The sequence below is a fragment of the Hoplias malabaricus genome, chromosome 15 (genome assembly GCF_029633855.1).
Source record: "Hoplias malabaricus isolate fHopMal1 chromosome 15, fHopMal1.hap1, whole genome shotgun sequence".
Lineage (NCBI taxonomy): Eukaryota > Metazoa > Chordata > Actinopteri > Characiformes > Erythrinidae > Hoplias > Hoplias malabaricus.
Window position 1 is genome coordinate 24391178 of NC_089814.1, and position 14403 is coordinate 24405580.

Here is a 14403-nt window from a genome sequence, read left to right on the forward strand (position 1 = left end):
ATTCATGGGAATTGAACCAACAACAGTCCTAAGCCCTCTTCACTAAACATTAAAGCCACGGCTGCCCAAATTATACTGATGAATGCAGTTTTTAATAACAAATATTTTTAAAAATGGATAATAAATAAATAAAATAAAAATCCTTTTCTCCTCAGCAAGCAGGAATAAAGAGTTAGGGAACGCCAAGTCATTTTTAAAGCCCCTCTCACAAATGCACGTTATGGTAATGTTCTGGAGTTTACCTGGAGAAGTTATGTGTGTGAACGCCACTACATATTCATCCTGGACCTTACCTAGCCCTAGTAAAGACTACAAGTGAAGTCAGAGTCAGAACGCTGCAGGAAATGTTCCGGAGTGTCTCCTGCACAAGCACTGCGCCATGCCTAAAATGTGTGTTTCATTTCTTACTGCGAGAGCGAATCTGATGCATAAAAGTCTCCCGCTGTGAGCTGTATGTGTGAAAGACTGCTCCGGGACATCTTTGGACCCAATACACTGGAGTTTCTCTAGATATTCTCCAGCGATCATGTGTAAAAGAGGCATATGGTTCACCTGTGACAGGTGTGTACTGTTGTTCAGCATGCGCTTGTGTATGTGTGTGTGTGTGTGTGTGTGTGTGTGAGAGACAAACTGCATTTACCTGCACATCTCTGAGTAATTGTGGGAGGTGGAACTGCCACTCTTTACAGAAGCTGGAGAGCTGCAGAAGGAAGCCCACAGTGTGGTCCGCTTCATCCAGGCAGGCCAAAGACTGCACTGTTCGTACAGCACTAAGACACTGGACAACCACACACAAAATCATTATAATTCATCAAGACATTCAAATACATGTGTACACATACTGAAGCAATGAACTCCTAACAAACTGATGCTCCCAACAAACCAATGATTATTAGGTGGATTTGCAGTTATTAATAATAAGCCGTTAATAATTACTGTAAATTTTCCAAACTCCATTAAAGTGAGGATCTGGGTGCAGCCAGAACGTACCACACACACACACAGTACCTGTAGAATACGCTCCTGGTGAACTCCTACAAAGTCAAGCGCCTCATTGATGAAGTGGTAGCGCAGCGTCTTGAGCAGACTCTCCATCAGAGACAGACACAAACGATAAACACCCGGCCAGCAGGGGGCATCCAGGGGCTTACGAGAGAATGCCTGAAAGACAGAGAGAGCAATGAAAGGTGCCATGAATTGGGAGCCAAAAGGTACCACCCACTCATACAAGTGCAACACACACAAACATACCACCACATCAGTGTCACTACAGCACTGAGAATGGACCGCCACACTAATAATACCTGCTCTGTGGTGGTCTTGATCACTGATGAACAGAGCTAACAAAGCATGCAGAGCAACAGATGGACTACAGTCTGTAACTGTGGAACTATAAAAGAGTTTATAGAATGGACAGTGCATAGAAATAAAGTGGCAATAATATTATGGCTGACAGGTGTAAATTAATGCCATAAAGGAGCAGATAAAGATGAAGCAGAGCCCTGAGGAAGAGGAGTGTGCACCTGTGTAGCTCCATTTGCTGGACCTTCATACACACTGATCAGAGGGAGGCAGATGCTCTGAATCACTCCAGCACCTGCCACTGCTGCTGCCCCCTACAGCACAAAGAGGAACAACACCAGGTCATTCATTTTTTTTTTATTATTATTATGTATGACTGTATAAGGTCAAAGAAATACAGGAATATACAGAACTGGTGGAAGTGAGCACAGCACAGAAGAACAGAGAGTGTATATGTATGTATGTAGGTGTGTGTGTGTACCTGTGGTGTTCTGGCCAGTGTGAGCAATAGATGCAGTGCTGCCTCTGTGAAATACAGGTTCTGTTTGGAGCGCAGACTGAGCTCTAGAGCACTTAACACTGATGGCAGGACCGGCAGCTTCCTCATCACCTGCAGCCACTGTTCCCCGTCCTCATCAGCTCGACACAGTTCTTTAGACAAATGCAGAGCCAACACGCACACCTGACACAGAGAGAGACACACACTTAGCAACCAAACCAGCAGCAGTGAGCTCCAGTTTCTCTCCAGAGCCTGCATTGTGACCAGAACCCTTACCTAAAAAAGAACCCCAGCTGGTAACACATGCAAGCCTTAATATGATGGAATAACACTTAACTGAAGAACTTAAGACATGTTATAAAAACCACAAAAAACAGTTTACTTCTTTAAAAAAATAACACCTTTACTGGTTTATCTGACATATAGACAGCCATTACTTGAGCCACAAAATGGCTGTTGGGTATATGCAAACTGTGGCACGAACATAAAGAAAATCACACCACATTGTGTTGCTGCTGGATGCAATTTCCAATGGAAAGGCACATGAAGACTGATTAGTCATCACATCCCATGTGAGCAAAAACATCTATAAAAACCCCACGACTTTGCTTTCATCACTTCAATCTGGGTGATTTTAACTCATTCAGAAGAATGCTGAGAGAGTGATTTTTAAGCATAGACTAAAACGGAAAGCAGTGCTCACAGATTTCCCACATAAGAAATCCTAAAGCTCCAGAATATGGAGTAAGATTTGAGCGAAGTGCTGTGAGCATACATTAAATACTTTCCGATTGTCCGACAAAGCTTATCGTCAGCTGCTCCTACACTAAAAGTACAGCTGTAGCAGTCATGGAAGAATCCAGCGAATCACCAGCTACGGATAAACTCCGTACAGTCCAGCTGTTTACAGTGTTTCTCCGTTACATAGACTAACCAATTCCACCACAACACTTGCCCTTTTGCCCCACTCTCTCTTCCATGGGCATCTGCCCATCAGAATTTTGATTCCTCTAGTGTGGGTTGTTGTCAGTGATTTCAGAAATACAGCAAATATGGCTCAAACTGAAAAGACTGAAGTACAGCTGCTACTATTTGATGTTACTACCCAGTGTGCACTTCAATGGCAACAGCAACTTACCTGCTGTTTTTTTTTTCAAATTTAATAATTGTTTTAATAATTGTTATTAATAATTTAATAATTTCACCGTATTAAGACTTACATGTGTTACAAGCCAGTGTTTCTTTTAAATATGATAAATATTAATAAGCCATAATTGTCTGCACAAAATGATTATTCATCTTTTGACTATTCCCACTAGGGGGCGCCACAATGGATTATTAAAATCCACAATATCGACTTTGCACAGGTTTACGCTGGATGTCCTTTCTTTCAAGATCCTCCATTATCAGGGCCAGGGACCACAACTATAAGCGGACTTTCAAACACACACCCACGCCCTCACCACTGTCAACACACAAACCAACCGAGTCTCGCTGGTCTTTCTGAACGTTGCGAGGAGCGTCCGTCTCCATGCTGTCCTCTTGTGCCTCTACTTTCTGAGTCATGTGACGTGTGCTGTCGATCAATGCCAGGGCCTCGTCCTGCACCGTCTCGCACACACTCAGCAGCAGCTGGGGCAGCTGGGTAATCTCCCCTCCTGAGGAACATTTTCATTCAGGTAAACTCAGAACACTCCAAATACACACACATCAAACCTCACTGGCCACCGCCATCTCGTACACACAGAGAAATAAAAACTGATAAACAGTTAAATATTTATCATGAAAATAAGAAAAAGTTTATTGATGCAATATTTTTGGCCCAGCCCTTCTTACCGTTAAGTCCCTGGATATGTAGAGCAGAAATAAGAGCTGAGAAAAGCTTGGCTTTGGTTCTCTCCATGAGCTGCTGATCGGCCTGAAGAACACTCTCCAGCATCAGAGAGAGAGGAGGCAAGAGGGCAGGAGCTGAGACCAGCACACTGAGAGAGAGAGAGAGAGAGTGTGTGTGTGTCAAACCCCGATGCAGTCAAACATTAACGTGGCTCTGTTTGGGCGACCGTGTTCATGTGGCGAATAGAACAGGTGGTGTCAATTGATGGAAAAAGTAGACACTATAAAAATTGGGGAATGTGGGCCTGACCAGGGACAGAATCATGTTGCTGTCTGGGAAATGTCAACACAAAGCAGAGTAATGCCTGGCACACAATACAGGATTTTAAAAAATCCTAAATTATGTTGAAAACATGAGACGTCAGCTGGAGTTAGCTGGAAAACGATCTGCTGTGGTGTGCTTAACCACAATTGCCTGTTAGACGGCCAAATATGCTTCTAAACAGTGTAGAGCCTTGAGAATAATGGAGATGCCTTAAAAAGTAAATAGAGAACTTTTTCGAACACAGCCTTATAAAGAAAACACACACACACACCTTTTCCACTGTTTGAGGAGGATGAGTAGCAGGGTGGCCATCATGGAGCCCAGACGCAGACAGGCTACAGACTGAGGCATCAGCAGCTGAGACACAGAGAGGCTGATGTGCATTAGTATACAGGTCATCACACAGTGAGTGTGCGTGCATGGTCAGGGAATGAAAGACTTACCGCTGCTTTGGTCCCCTCCAGAACATCCATGAAAAGCTTCTGTCTTAGAGAGTCTTCCTTCAGCTGCATCACATCAGACTGCACATGCCAACAGGCAAACAAACAAATACACATTATCTATCTCTGCAGGATATTTGAAAGAACAGCCATCAAATATTACTGCTGCAAAACTGAAGATTTAATCCCATGGTGTGTGTAAAATAAATGTCCTCACGTGGCTGGTTGACAGAATGAGCAATGTCCTCCAAGCTGAGATGAGTATTTGAGACTCAGGAAGTGACCTCACCGCTCCGTCTTCTCCATCACAGGCAGCACAGACCAACTCCCTTACATACTGAGACCAAAATTCATACCGACGCTGAGAGCTCAATCGCTGTAGAGCGGCCTTCAGAGATCCCTCCAGCTTACCACTGCAACAAACACACACACACGAAAAAAGGATTAAAAAACTATTAATCTTTTATTATTATTAATCACACTGACCCTCCTTTAGACTGAAGTTTTTATATTGGATATTTAAATGTAAAATAAATAAGATCAGCACAATGGAATAATAGTTATACTAATAGTGTCTATCAATTACAAAATGCATTCAGAACAATAACAAATATGTATTCCTGTTGTGCAATGAAATGAAAAACATATCTAGCGTTTGTGTGGATTTAATGTTTACTACATAACATCAAACACAGCAGCTGTCCTTTACACTAAAAAATTTCATGATGAATGGATAAATCAAAAAGGTTTAAATGACTTTAAAATGAAATCTTTTTACACTGATTTACATTGAAAGGTTTTGTCTTTCTCCTTTAACTTGCTATATTGGGAGATAACGCGTTTTTCATTGGACAGAGACTTATTTTAACACATACACAGTACTTTCTAGCGCACATGTGAAGTCTCGGGTTAAGCCTTCTGTACCTGATCAAAGTTGGTTGGTTTATTATCTTACCTGACAACATAGTAGATCTCCAGGCCTATAATCTTCATCACAAAGGCACAGGACTCCAAAACACATGGCTAGACAATAAACAGGCAGAAGAAATTTGCTCATTACAAATGAGAACAGATCAGTGAATATAATCACTGGGATTCACTTTATTGATTTTATATCAGAATGGAGTAACCAAACAAAAATGGATAAGTAACTATATATCTAGTCATATCAGACATCTGATCATTCATACTTCTAGGAAATCTGCTCTCCATCCGCTGCTTTTTGAACTCTGAATATTTAAAATCTGTATCCTTTGTTGTTCTATTCCTCTCTTGTCCACTTATACCATTTGTAATTTGATATTAGATTAATGTTACATTTAGACCTTGAAAAGCTGTTTAAAAATAAATAATTCCTTGTTATAATAACTTTTTGGATGGTCCTGAACACCAAAAAGCACACACATTCAAAAATAACCAGCATCAGCACAGAGTGATAACTCTCAGTGGATGCATCCTAAAGGAAGCCCATTCATGACCTCACCTCTGTGGTCTCAGATGGGGAAGGCAGTGTCCCAAACAGAGGTGTCGTCAGATTGTCCCAGAACGTCTCCCTAAACACGATGACAAATCAGAGTCTGAGTTAAGGTTGTGTGAACTGTGCGCGTCCAGCCCAGAATGACTGGCTCTGTGATTGAGAGGAGTGTGTCCACCACTCACTTTGTGCGGAGAACAGACAGCGCGCTGTCTCTGCGGTCCTGCCACAGCGCATGAAGGAAGGCCAGCGCTGCTCTCTGCAGTAGAGGAGGACACCAGTACTGACTCTGGAGTTCACAGTCCAACAGCTCCAGAACTACAGCCAAACAGCTCCATTCACCCAGAGAGAACTCCTACAGCAAGCATAAAAACACACACAGATCAGAATTAACATTAAAAGATCTTGCTTCTACAATCACTGTTCATTATATCAGTTCTCCTGAAAACACAGGAGCATTCTGTAGTTCAACAATTGCAGACTGTACAACCTTCTTTTGTTCTGCAACCCTGTTCTTCAATGGTCAGGACCACAACAAAGCAGATATAATTCAGGTCATTCTCAGGGATGCAGTGATGAAGTAATGGCGGTTGTATTAGTGAATGTTGCACGGGTACAAATAGATCAGACACAGCAATGCTGCTTAGTTTTTAAACCCCCCAAAACAGTCGAGCAACCACACATTTCCTATGACCATTGATGAAGGGTATGTGACCAATACAAACTGTGCCAACTACAGAACTGACAGTGAGAGTAGAAACGAGGCAATCATGTAATTATTGTGACAGACTTGAGTTGGACATAAACATCCAATAAGTGGCTATTTATTTAAATGTAATTTAAAGTCTTTTGTTTTTTTAGTAATTTTTATTTTAGACAAACTGTCCAGTTCTGGAGATGTTCAGACCTTTGCCCCTTCACTGCCATCCTTGGTCTCAAGGTTCAGGAAGAGCTCGATGAGTCCGGGCTGCGTTTCCACTGCGATGGTGAGGAACTCCAGGATGGTGACTTTAATTCGCAGGTCCACGGTCTTACTCTGAAGCCGCGTGAGGAACGCATCCCTTATCGCTGCTGCGTCACTACCCAGACACGCATACACAGACATGGGGGCCACCTACAACACACACACACACACTGTTTAGCAATCAGTACACTACCATAGCATCCACAAATTGAACAGTTTTTGGATAATTACCGAGGCCAGTCTCTTCAGCAGCTGGACAGCAAGTCTTGGCAGGGCTGGGTCATGCTTGTGGTAAATGTATTTAGCCAAAACTGCTATTAGGTTATTGCCATGCCCACCTGCAATAAAAATAAATCACAAATATTGATTGCAGTTTTGAAAATGGACAGTCAAAAGATAACAGCCTGGGCTTTTACCAAAACCATTACCAACAGCAATGACTGTGGAGACAGAACAATATTGATCAGATAAAAGGCATACAACACAGAGTGGTGATCCTGCACAGGATCAGTTCCCTTTCAACTGCACTCAAGCGCCAAAGTCTCATTTTGTATAATTCTAAACATGGGTGTTATGTGAAACAAATCAGGAAAATGATAAATCTCTCCTCAAAAATGACAAAAAGGCACTCCTCGGAGCTCTCCAAGAATGGTGTAGGCATGGTCCATGTGTGACTGACAACTCTGTATCACTGGAGATCAGAATGCTGTTGATGTTACCATTGTAACACTCAGTCTTGAGACAGCAATCACAGGGTTTTCTGTGTTTTTACTCTGAGCTGCAGTTGTCACTTTACACAAGATACACAATAAAATGGCAATAAAAAAGGCAGGTAGAATTGGCATTATAAAGCCGAAGAACATCTTTTGTGTGGTTTTGTGTGATTATATTGTTAACATAATCAACAAACAGAATAGAGTGTCTCTAAATTGGTGCTTTCCCCTGCTGCTACCCTGCTGTGCTGCCGACTGAGGGTGACAGTCATCCGCGCTGCTTCTCTACTCTACATGCCAGTCAAGTGAAGCTGCTATCTCCGCTATTACTCTGTTATACACCGACCAATATACTGACCGAGTGATGCTGCTATTTTCTTAATCCATTCATGCTCGTTCTGCATTCTTTTGTGTTCTGTGTTTACCCACTTTTAGGACTGCCCATTCTGCATCAAGAAGTGATCAGTATTGGTCATTTTTAAGGAAAGATTTATCATATTTGTGTTTTGTGTTATTTATTTAATTTATTTAGTTCCCAAGGGCTTTAACAACTTTAAAGCCCTTGGGAACTAAATAACTTTTAGGGGTTTGGGAGCTGAAAACTTATAAAATTTTTTTTATTTTTTTTTTAAATTGTACACCATTTGTTCCAGGACCACCTGCATGGGGATACTAAGTCATAGTATTAATATATAACCTGCACATTCCTCACACACTTTGAACCACCTGTATATTGCTGCTCATCCCTGAAAAAATGAAAATGTTTCTGTTGTTGAACTTGAAAGAAACAAAAGGTGCACACAACACCAGACAAACAAAACAGAAGTGCGGTAAACAGTGCTCCAAGAGCAACTGCTCGACACATACTGAAGATGGGTGAAATTACTTGATTGTAACTTCACTGTCAAAGCTTCATTGTAGCATTTGCCACAGCAAATTCAAGCCAGTGTGTAAAGGAAAATAAAGTCTGAATGAGTGTGCGTTGTGTATGATTTCTCACCATGCTGTGTGAGAGCCTGCTCCAGGGGTGACACCGTGTCCGATTGTGGTTTGAGTCTGATGACGTTATTAGTTACTGAAAAGGCCAATTTAACAGTTTGGATCAACACCTGTCCAGGACCCTCACAACTACCACTACTGAGAGAAGGAGAGAGAGAGAGAGAACAAATTAACAAAACCACAAAGAATATCCACACACCAGACACACTCTAAAGGCTGATTTATGCTTCTGTGTTGACTTGGCACACAGCCTACGCAAGAACCCTATGCCGTTGTGAGCGTGTACATTTCTGCATCGCTCTGCAATTACACCGCTGCAACACTAGTGCTGAATCTCAATAATTTTCCTCAACCATATGTAGTGCAGTAGTATTAGTATTATAAATCTTTAACATTCATTTACATTTACATTTATGCATTTGGCAGACGCTTTAATCCAAAGCGACTTACAAAAGAGGATCTAACGTTCGAACTACAGCACAAATTATACAAAATACCTTACATTAAGTGCAATATGCCAGGAAGTAATAAGTGCATTAAAGAAAGACATTCAGTGCAAAAGATACTCTCGGAAGAGCTGGGTTTTCAATGATTTCTTGAATGCAGAGAGGGATTCTGTTGCTCTGATAGTGCTTGGAAGCTCGTTCCACCAGCGTGGTACCAGAGATGAGAATAGCCTCAACTGATCTGTATGGGGGGTTGGTCGTGTTAGTTGGCGCTCCTTTGAGGAACGGAGAGGACGGGCGCTAACGTATGGTTTTAAGAGTCTATTGAGGTAGATGGGAGCAGAACCAGTGAATACTCTGAAGGCCATCATTAGTGATTTAAATTTGATGCGAGCAGCTAAGTGTAGCCAATGCAGCTCAACTAATAGGGGCGTGACATGTGCTCTTTTTGGTTTGTTGAAGACCAGGCGTGCTGCAGCATTCTGGATCATCTGTAGCGGTCTCACAGCACAGGCCGGAAGACCTGTCAGGAGGGCGTTGCAATAGTCTAGACGGGAGGTTACTAACGTCTGTACAAGGAGCTGTGGGAGAAGCAGCACGATCGAGCTACAGCGGTAACGTGATCTGCGAAGGTCAGCTGGTCATCAACCATGACATCTAGGCTTCTTACAACCTTGGTGGGAGCCACTGATAGGGACTCTAGCTTGATGCTGATGTTGTGGAGAATAGCTTGCTTGGCTGGGAGGACCAGTAGTTCAGTTTTGGATAAATTCAATTGGAGGTGATGTTCCTTCGTCCATGTAGATATGTCAGAGAGAGAGTCAGAGACTCGAGTTGCCACTGAAGTGTCTCCTGGAGGAAAGGATAAATAGAGCTGTATGTCATCTGCATAGCAGTGATAGGAGAAGCCATGCGAATGTATGATTGGGCCTAGAGAGGTGGTGAAGGAGGCAAAGAGGAGGGGTCCCAGCACTGAGCCTTGGGGCACACCTGTGGTGAGGTGGTGTCGCGCTGATGTTTGTCCAAGCCATGACACACTGAAGGATCGTCCAGTGAGATAAGACTCAAACCAGGAGAGTGCATTGTTCTTGAAGCCCATGTCAGTGAGTTTGTTTAGTAAGATGCGGTGGTTGACCGTATCAAATGCTGCTGATAGGTCGAGCAGAATGAGAACTGAGGACTGACCTGTTGCTTTGGCATCTTTAAGAGCTTCCATTACTGACAGAAGTGCAGTTTCCGTCGAGTGGCCGCTCTTGAAGCCGGATTGGTTCGAGTCAAGAAGCTTATGTTGGGAGAGGAATTTTGTTGCCTGCTTAAAGACAGCTCTTTAAATGATTTTAGACAGGAAGGGGAGGCGAGAGACTGGTCGGTAGTTCTCTACTATAGAAGGAGCAAGAGAAGGTTTTTTGAGTAGCGGTCTTACTTGAGCTTGCTTGAAGGTGTTTGGAAATGTTCCAGAGGTTAGTGAAGAATTGATTACATGAGTGGCTGCGGACACAATGGACGGGGCTATGGTGCTATGTAGGGTGGTAGGAATGGGATCCAGTGGACAGGATGTAGGACGGCCACCTCTAAGAAGATTTGATACCTCGTCTTCTGTGAGAGGAGTGAAAGAAGGGAAGGAAGCAGTAGGTTTAGGAGGATTCGAAGGGGGAATCAGAGGCTGTGTAGAAGGGTCCGAAAACCGGCTGCTGATTGCAGCAACTTTGCTGGTGAAGAAGTCAGCAAATGCGTTAGCGGTGAGGTTGGTTGCAGGGGGTGGAGGTGGAGGGTTCAGCAGAGACTTGAAGGTTGAAAACAGCTTCCGGGTGTCAGTAGCGTTGTTGATTCACATTCACTATTTAGGGAGTAGAGCGTCATTTGAGACAGAGCCTAATTAACATGAAGTGACAAAAAGAAATTCGGCACGTTTTTGCTTTGTGGTCCTGCTTCATGTAGAAATAATTTTTTCCCTCAGAGACTGCAATTTTCCTTTGTTTAGCCTTTTTATGCATCCCTCATGTCCAAACCATGTCGGAGGAAATCTCTCACCATGAATTGGCTTCTGTTTGCCATCTCTGTATTGTGTTGGAGTTCACGTTTCTGAATTTCTCCGGTTCAACTTAAACAATGACCATCCGAATACTAAACAATCACAATCATTGTGATCTGCGTTGACAAGATGCAGATACATATTTGGTAAGGTGCACGTCACATTATGCTGTAGATTATGCCATAGGATCAACACAGAAGCATGCATTGGGCTTTTCACTCATTCCTACCTGCTGGGCTGAGTTGCCAGCACCACATTGATAGTGTCCACTCCCACTCCCATGATATTGACTACGGCCTGTCCTGCCTCAGTGTTAGCCAGGCTGTAGATACAGAGAGACTGCAGACTGGGTGCACTGTCACACACAGAGATTAAAAGAAAATGTGTAAGATTCATAAGTGAATGAGCTATTATTCCCAACCACCCTCCAAAAAAATGGCCTAATCACTCCAGAAGTTTACTGCTTTAGTTAAACCCAAGGCACTGGCTTGTAACTACAAAGGACACTGAGATTATCTATAGGAGCAAACCAGGTAAACACTCCCGAACATAATAAAGAGTTTTATATACCTGCCCTCTGACTCCCCCTCAGGGCTCAGATTGAGAATGGCATGGACCAGCTCCAAAATCAGACAACCTGTGAGGGAGAGAGAGAAGATTAACCCACTGACAACTAAATACTACAGCCCCACAGAGCAGAAAAATTGTTGCTGCTGATACAAGTATATACCATGGGACTGTCCCAAAACCCAGTGAGCTGCCTATGAAGGTACTGACTACGTTAGCAGCTGTTTAATTAAGCAGTGTTCTAACCAATGTCTGACCACGTTAGGCATATTATTGACACTAGTTAGAGATCGATTGTCTGGCAGCTTGTTTCTACCTACTCCTCAGTTGCTTATCACCTCAGCTTATCAGCACCACGAACTGTGCTCTTCATGTTTTTAATTTAGATTTTTAATTATCTGTGCTCAGAGATCTGTGAATTAGACAGGAGTTGTGCTTGTCTTGCATCATGGGATTGCAAGAACGGTTCAATGTTGCCTTAAAATTCAGCCAGATTAAAGTACCTCAGTTGGCAGCACATTTAAGGTTTCTAAGAATTGGGACAGCCTACATGTTCGGAGCGCATATGCTATGACGTAAACAGCTTTCCGAGTAATAGCTCACTAGGTTTTGGGACAGACCCCATATTTACACGTAACTGTGATGTACAGACTGATACTACAGATATGGGCAGGTAAATTCTAACATTCTTAGCTCAAGATCAGACAGTAGAAAGATCATAATCAGCCGAATAAGTAAAATAAGAGTGTGCATAACTCACCAATCCTCTCTCGAACACCGTGTGTGTTGTAGCGCCACTTGTGGTATGTTGGCAGCATCTCCTTTAGTACCAGGAGCACACAGGGAATCAGCCCTCTGCTCTGAGTGCTGCCTACCTGCCCCTATACACACACACACACACACACACAATGTTGATTTTCTTTCTGTGGTTGTTTTGTATCATCTAAATACATAAGTAAATGGACTGTTAATTATCTAAGTAAAAAGGGTAGGCACAATAAGCTAATGTTTCAGCCTATACCTTTACAGTTTGTATTTGTTTTTGTTTTGACTATAATGTCTATTAATTTAATATTTGTTATCATTGTTGTTTTCTTTTTAGGTAAAGTTTTTATACTGTATTCATTTTGAAAACCAAAATTAACATTAAAAATACTAATGGTGTATGAATAAATATTTTGAGGCTGTATTTGTGTGTGTGTGGCCACTCACTTTACCTTGACAAGTGTGGTAACAAGCCTCAAGAAAGCAATGGTCACAGCATACTCTCCTCGAGGCTGCTCTATCAGCACCAGCAGGTTGCCGTAGTTCCCAGCTTTCATTCCCTCAGCACTGTCGGGAGACAAATACAGCGGTAGTACAAAAACACACAACACGTGTACTCCAAGTACATTTACTCCAAGAATAGAAAACATAGCTGAACCTAAGTTTGATCCCCCTTGATTTCAATACAGTGCTGTAAAAGTGAATTACTAAAAACCCTTACTGAACAATTCAGTAATGCTCAAAATCAGCTAAATGCTAAACTAAATCAAGCCCTGTGATGGATTGGCGCCCTGCCCAGGGTGTGTTCGTGTCGGTAGGTTCTAGACCCTTCATTAGGATGAAGTGCTTATAGAAGAACGGATGAATAAGACTAAATGGTTATACAACGAGCAAACACCATTAAGCAAGTTCTATTTGGAAATTTTGGTAAGAAAAACATGTCCAAAGTGTTATCCACAAAACAGCTGTACCTGCGTATTTAAATATGTGTATGAAGAGTGTGTTACCTTATGGTCTGTGCCATGGTGGTTAGTGGAATGGATGCAAAAGGAAGGAACCCAGTGTGCTGCAGACTGGACCACACCTGCGCAACAAATCCAGGGTTTAGAAGTGAATTCAGTGCTGTATTAAACCCTGAAAGGACTAATCAAATTTCCCGGTCATATCCTACAGTCCCTTTATATGTCTGCCTACCTTTGCAGGTTGTCGTGTGGCGAGGACAATGAGGCAGTTGACGCATGAAGCAATTACATCCACGGGTGGGTTTATCACAGATGTCAACCTGACATAAATCAATCAAGAAATCCACAAAAGATCAGTTACATCTGTGCATATGAAGCCGTGATGTTTTTCCATTTTGACTGATATCAGTGATCTGTAAAGTTGTGCTACCATAGTGTACGTAGTATGGTTTGTCAGGCTAAAAAGTAATCAATACAAGGAAAACAAATCTCCCAACAGAAGTATAAGCAGGAGATATTCCTAGACTAAATCCCCATATGAAGGAAAAGGTCAATGCCGTGGGGGAGGGGGAAAAATTCACCATGTAGTAGTTAGCAGAAAGCTACAATTGTATAATGCACTCAAGGTAAACAGATTTATCATTAAATTAACATATGGGAACATTCAAATGTGTGGGTCTGAGCATACACAGAGCTAAGTAGGATAGGGAGCGCAACTTGGCTCGGCACACGTCTCTTGTCTGTGGTTTTTTGGTGTTTAACAGCAGTGTGAGGAGTTAAGCTTTCCAGAATTGTGGAGTATTTCTGTTCCATTTTGCTTTTGCACATTATCACTAAACATTTAGTTTTCAATCTATTAGCTTCAGCTTCATACAAAGACATGTCTGTTCAAATGTGTTACAAAACTGGGAACATTTTTCTTTACTGCATCTAATAAGAAAGAAAAAGGTAGTCAAATGTTTAAAAATCCTCTAAGCTTCCTTGCTATTAAAACTATTCCTTATGAAGATGAGACAATTCTGTAAAACTCTCCTGAGACCCATATTTTCCATTTTTCATAAGTTTAATCAAGTGTAATTATA

At 42.2% G+C, this 14403-nt stretch overlaps 1 protein-coding gene across 2 annotated transcripts in view; it reads right to left on the reverse strand.

The window, feature by feature from the left end:
* The window catches only part of nup188 (nucleoporin 188), a 28137-nt gene that overhangs the window by 4380 nt on the left and 9354 nt on the right, over positions 1–14403 (reverse strand). The window contains exons 17-37 of one of the 2 annotated variants that reach the window (XM_066646049.1): positions 13554–13641; positions 13367–13443; positions 12812–12926; positions 12355–12475; positions 11598–11664; positions 11257–11382; positions 8551–8684; positions 7069–7175; positions 6781–6987; positions 6059–6228; positions 5883–5952; positions 5355–5422; positions 4617–4812; positions 4403–4480; positions 4231–4316; positions 3638–3783; positions 3287–3459; positions 1784–1984; positions 1524–1616; positions 1009–1161; positions 641–778 (exon numbers count right to left, since the gene is read on the reverse strand). In XM_066646049.1, coding sequence (XP_066502146.1) covers positions 641–778; positions 1009–1161; positions 1524–1616; positions 1784–1984; positions 3287–3459; positions 3638–3783; positions 4231–4316; positions 4403–4480; positions 4617–4812; positions 5355–5422; positions 5883–5952; positions 6059–6228; positions 6781–6987; positions 7069–7175; positions 8551–8684; positions 11257–11382; positions 11598–11664; positions 12355–12475; positions 12812–12926; positions 13367–13443; positions 13554–13641 — 2614 coding nt within the window. Of the gene's footprint in view, positions 1–640; positions 779–1008; positions 1162–1523; positions 1617–1783; positions 1985–3286; positions 3460–3637; positions 3784–4230; positions 4317–4402; positions 4481–4616; positions 4813–5354; positions 5423–5882; positions 5953–6058; positions 6229–6780; positions 6988–7068; positions 7176–8550; positions 8688–11256; positions 11383–11597; positions 11665–12354; positions 12476–12811; positions 12927–13366; positions 13444–13553; positions 13642–14403 lie in introns of both variants that reach the window. The other variant, XM_066646048.1, reaches the window with a different exon arrangement.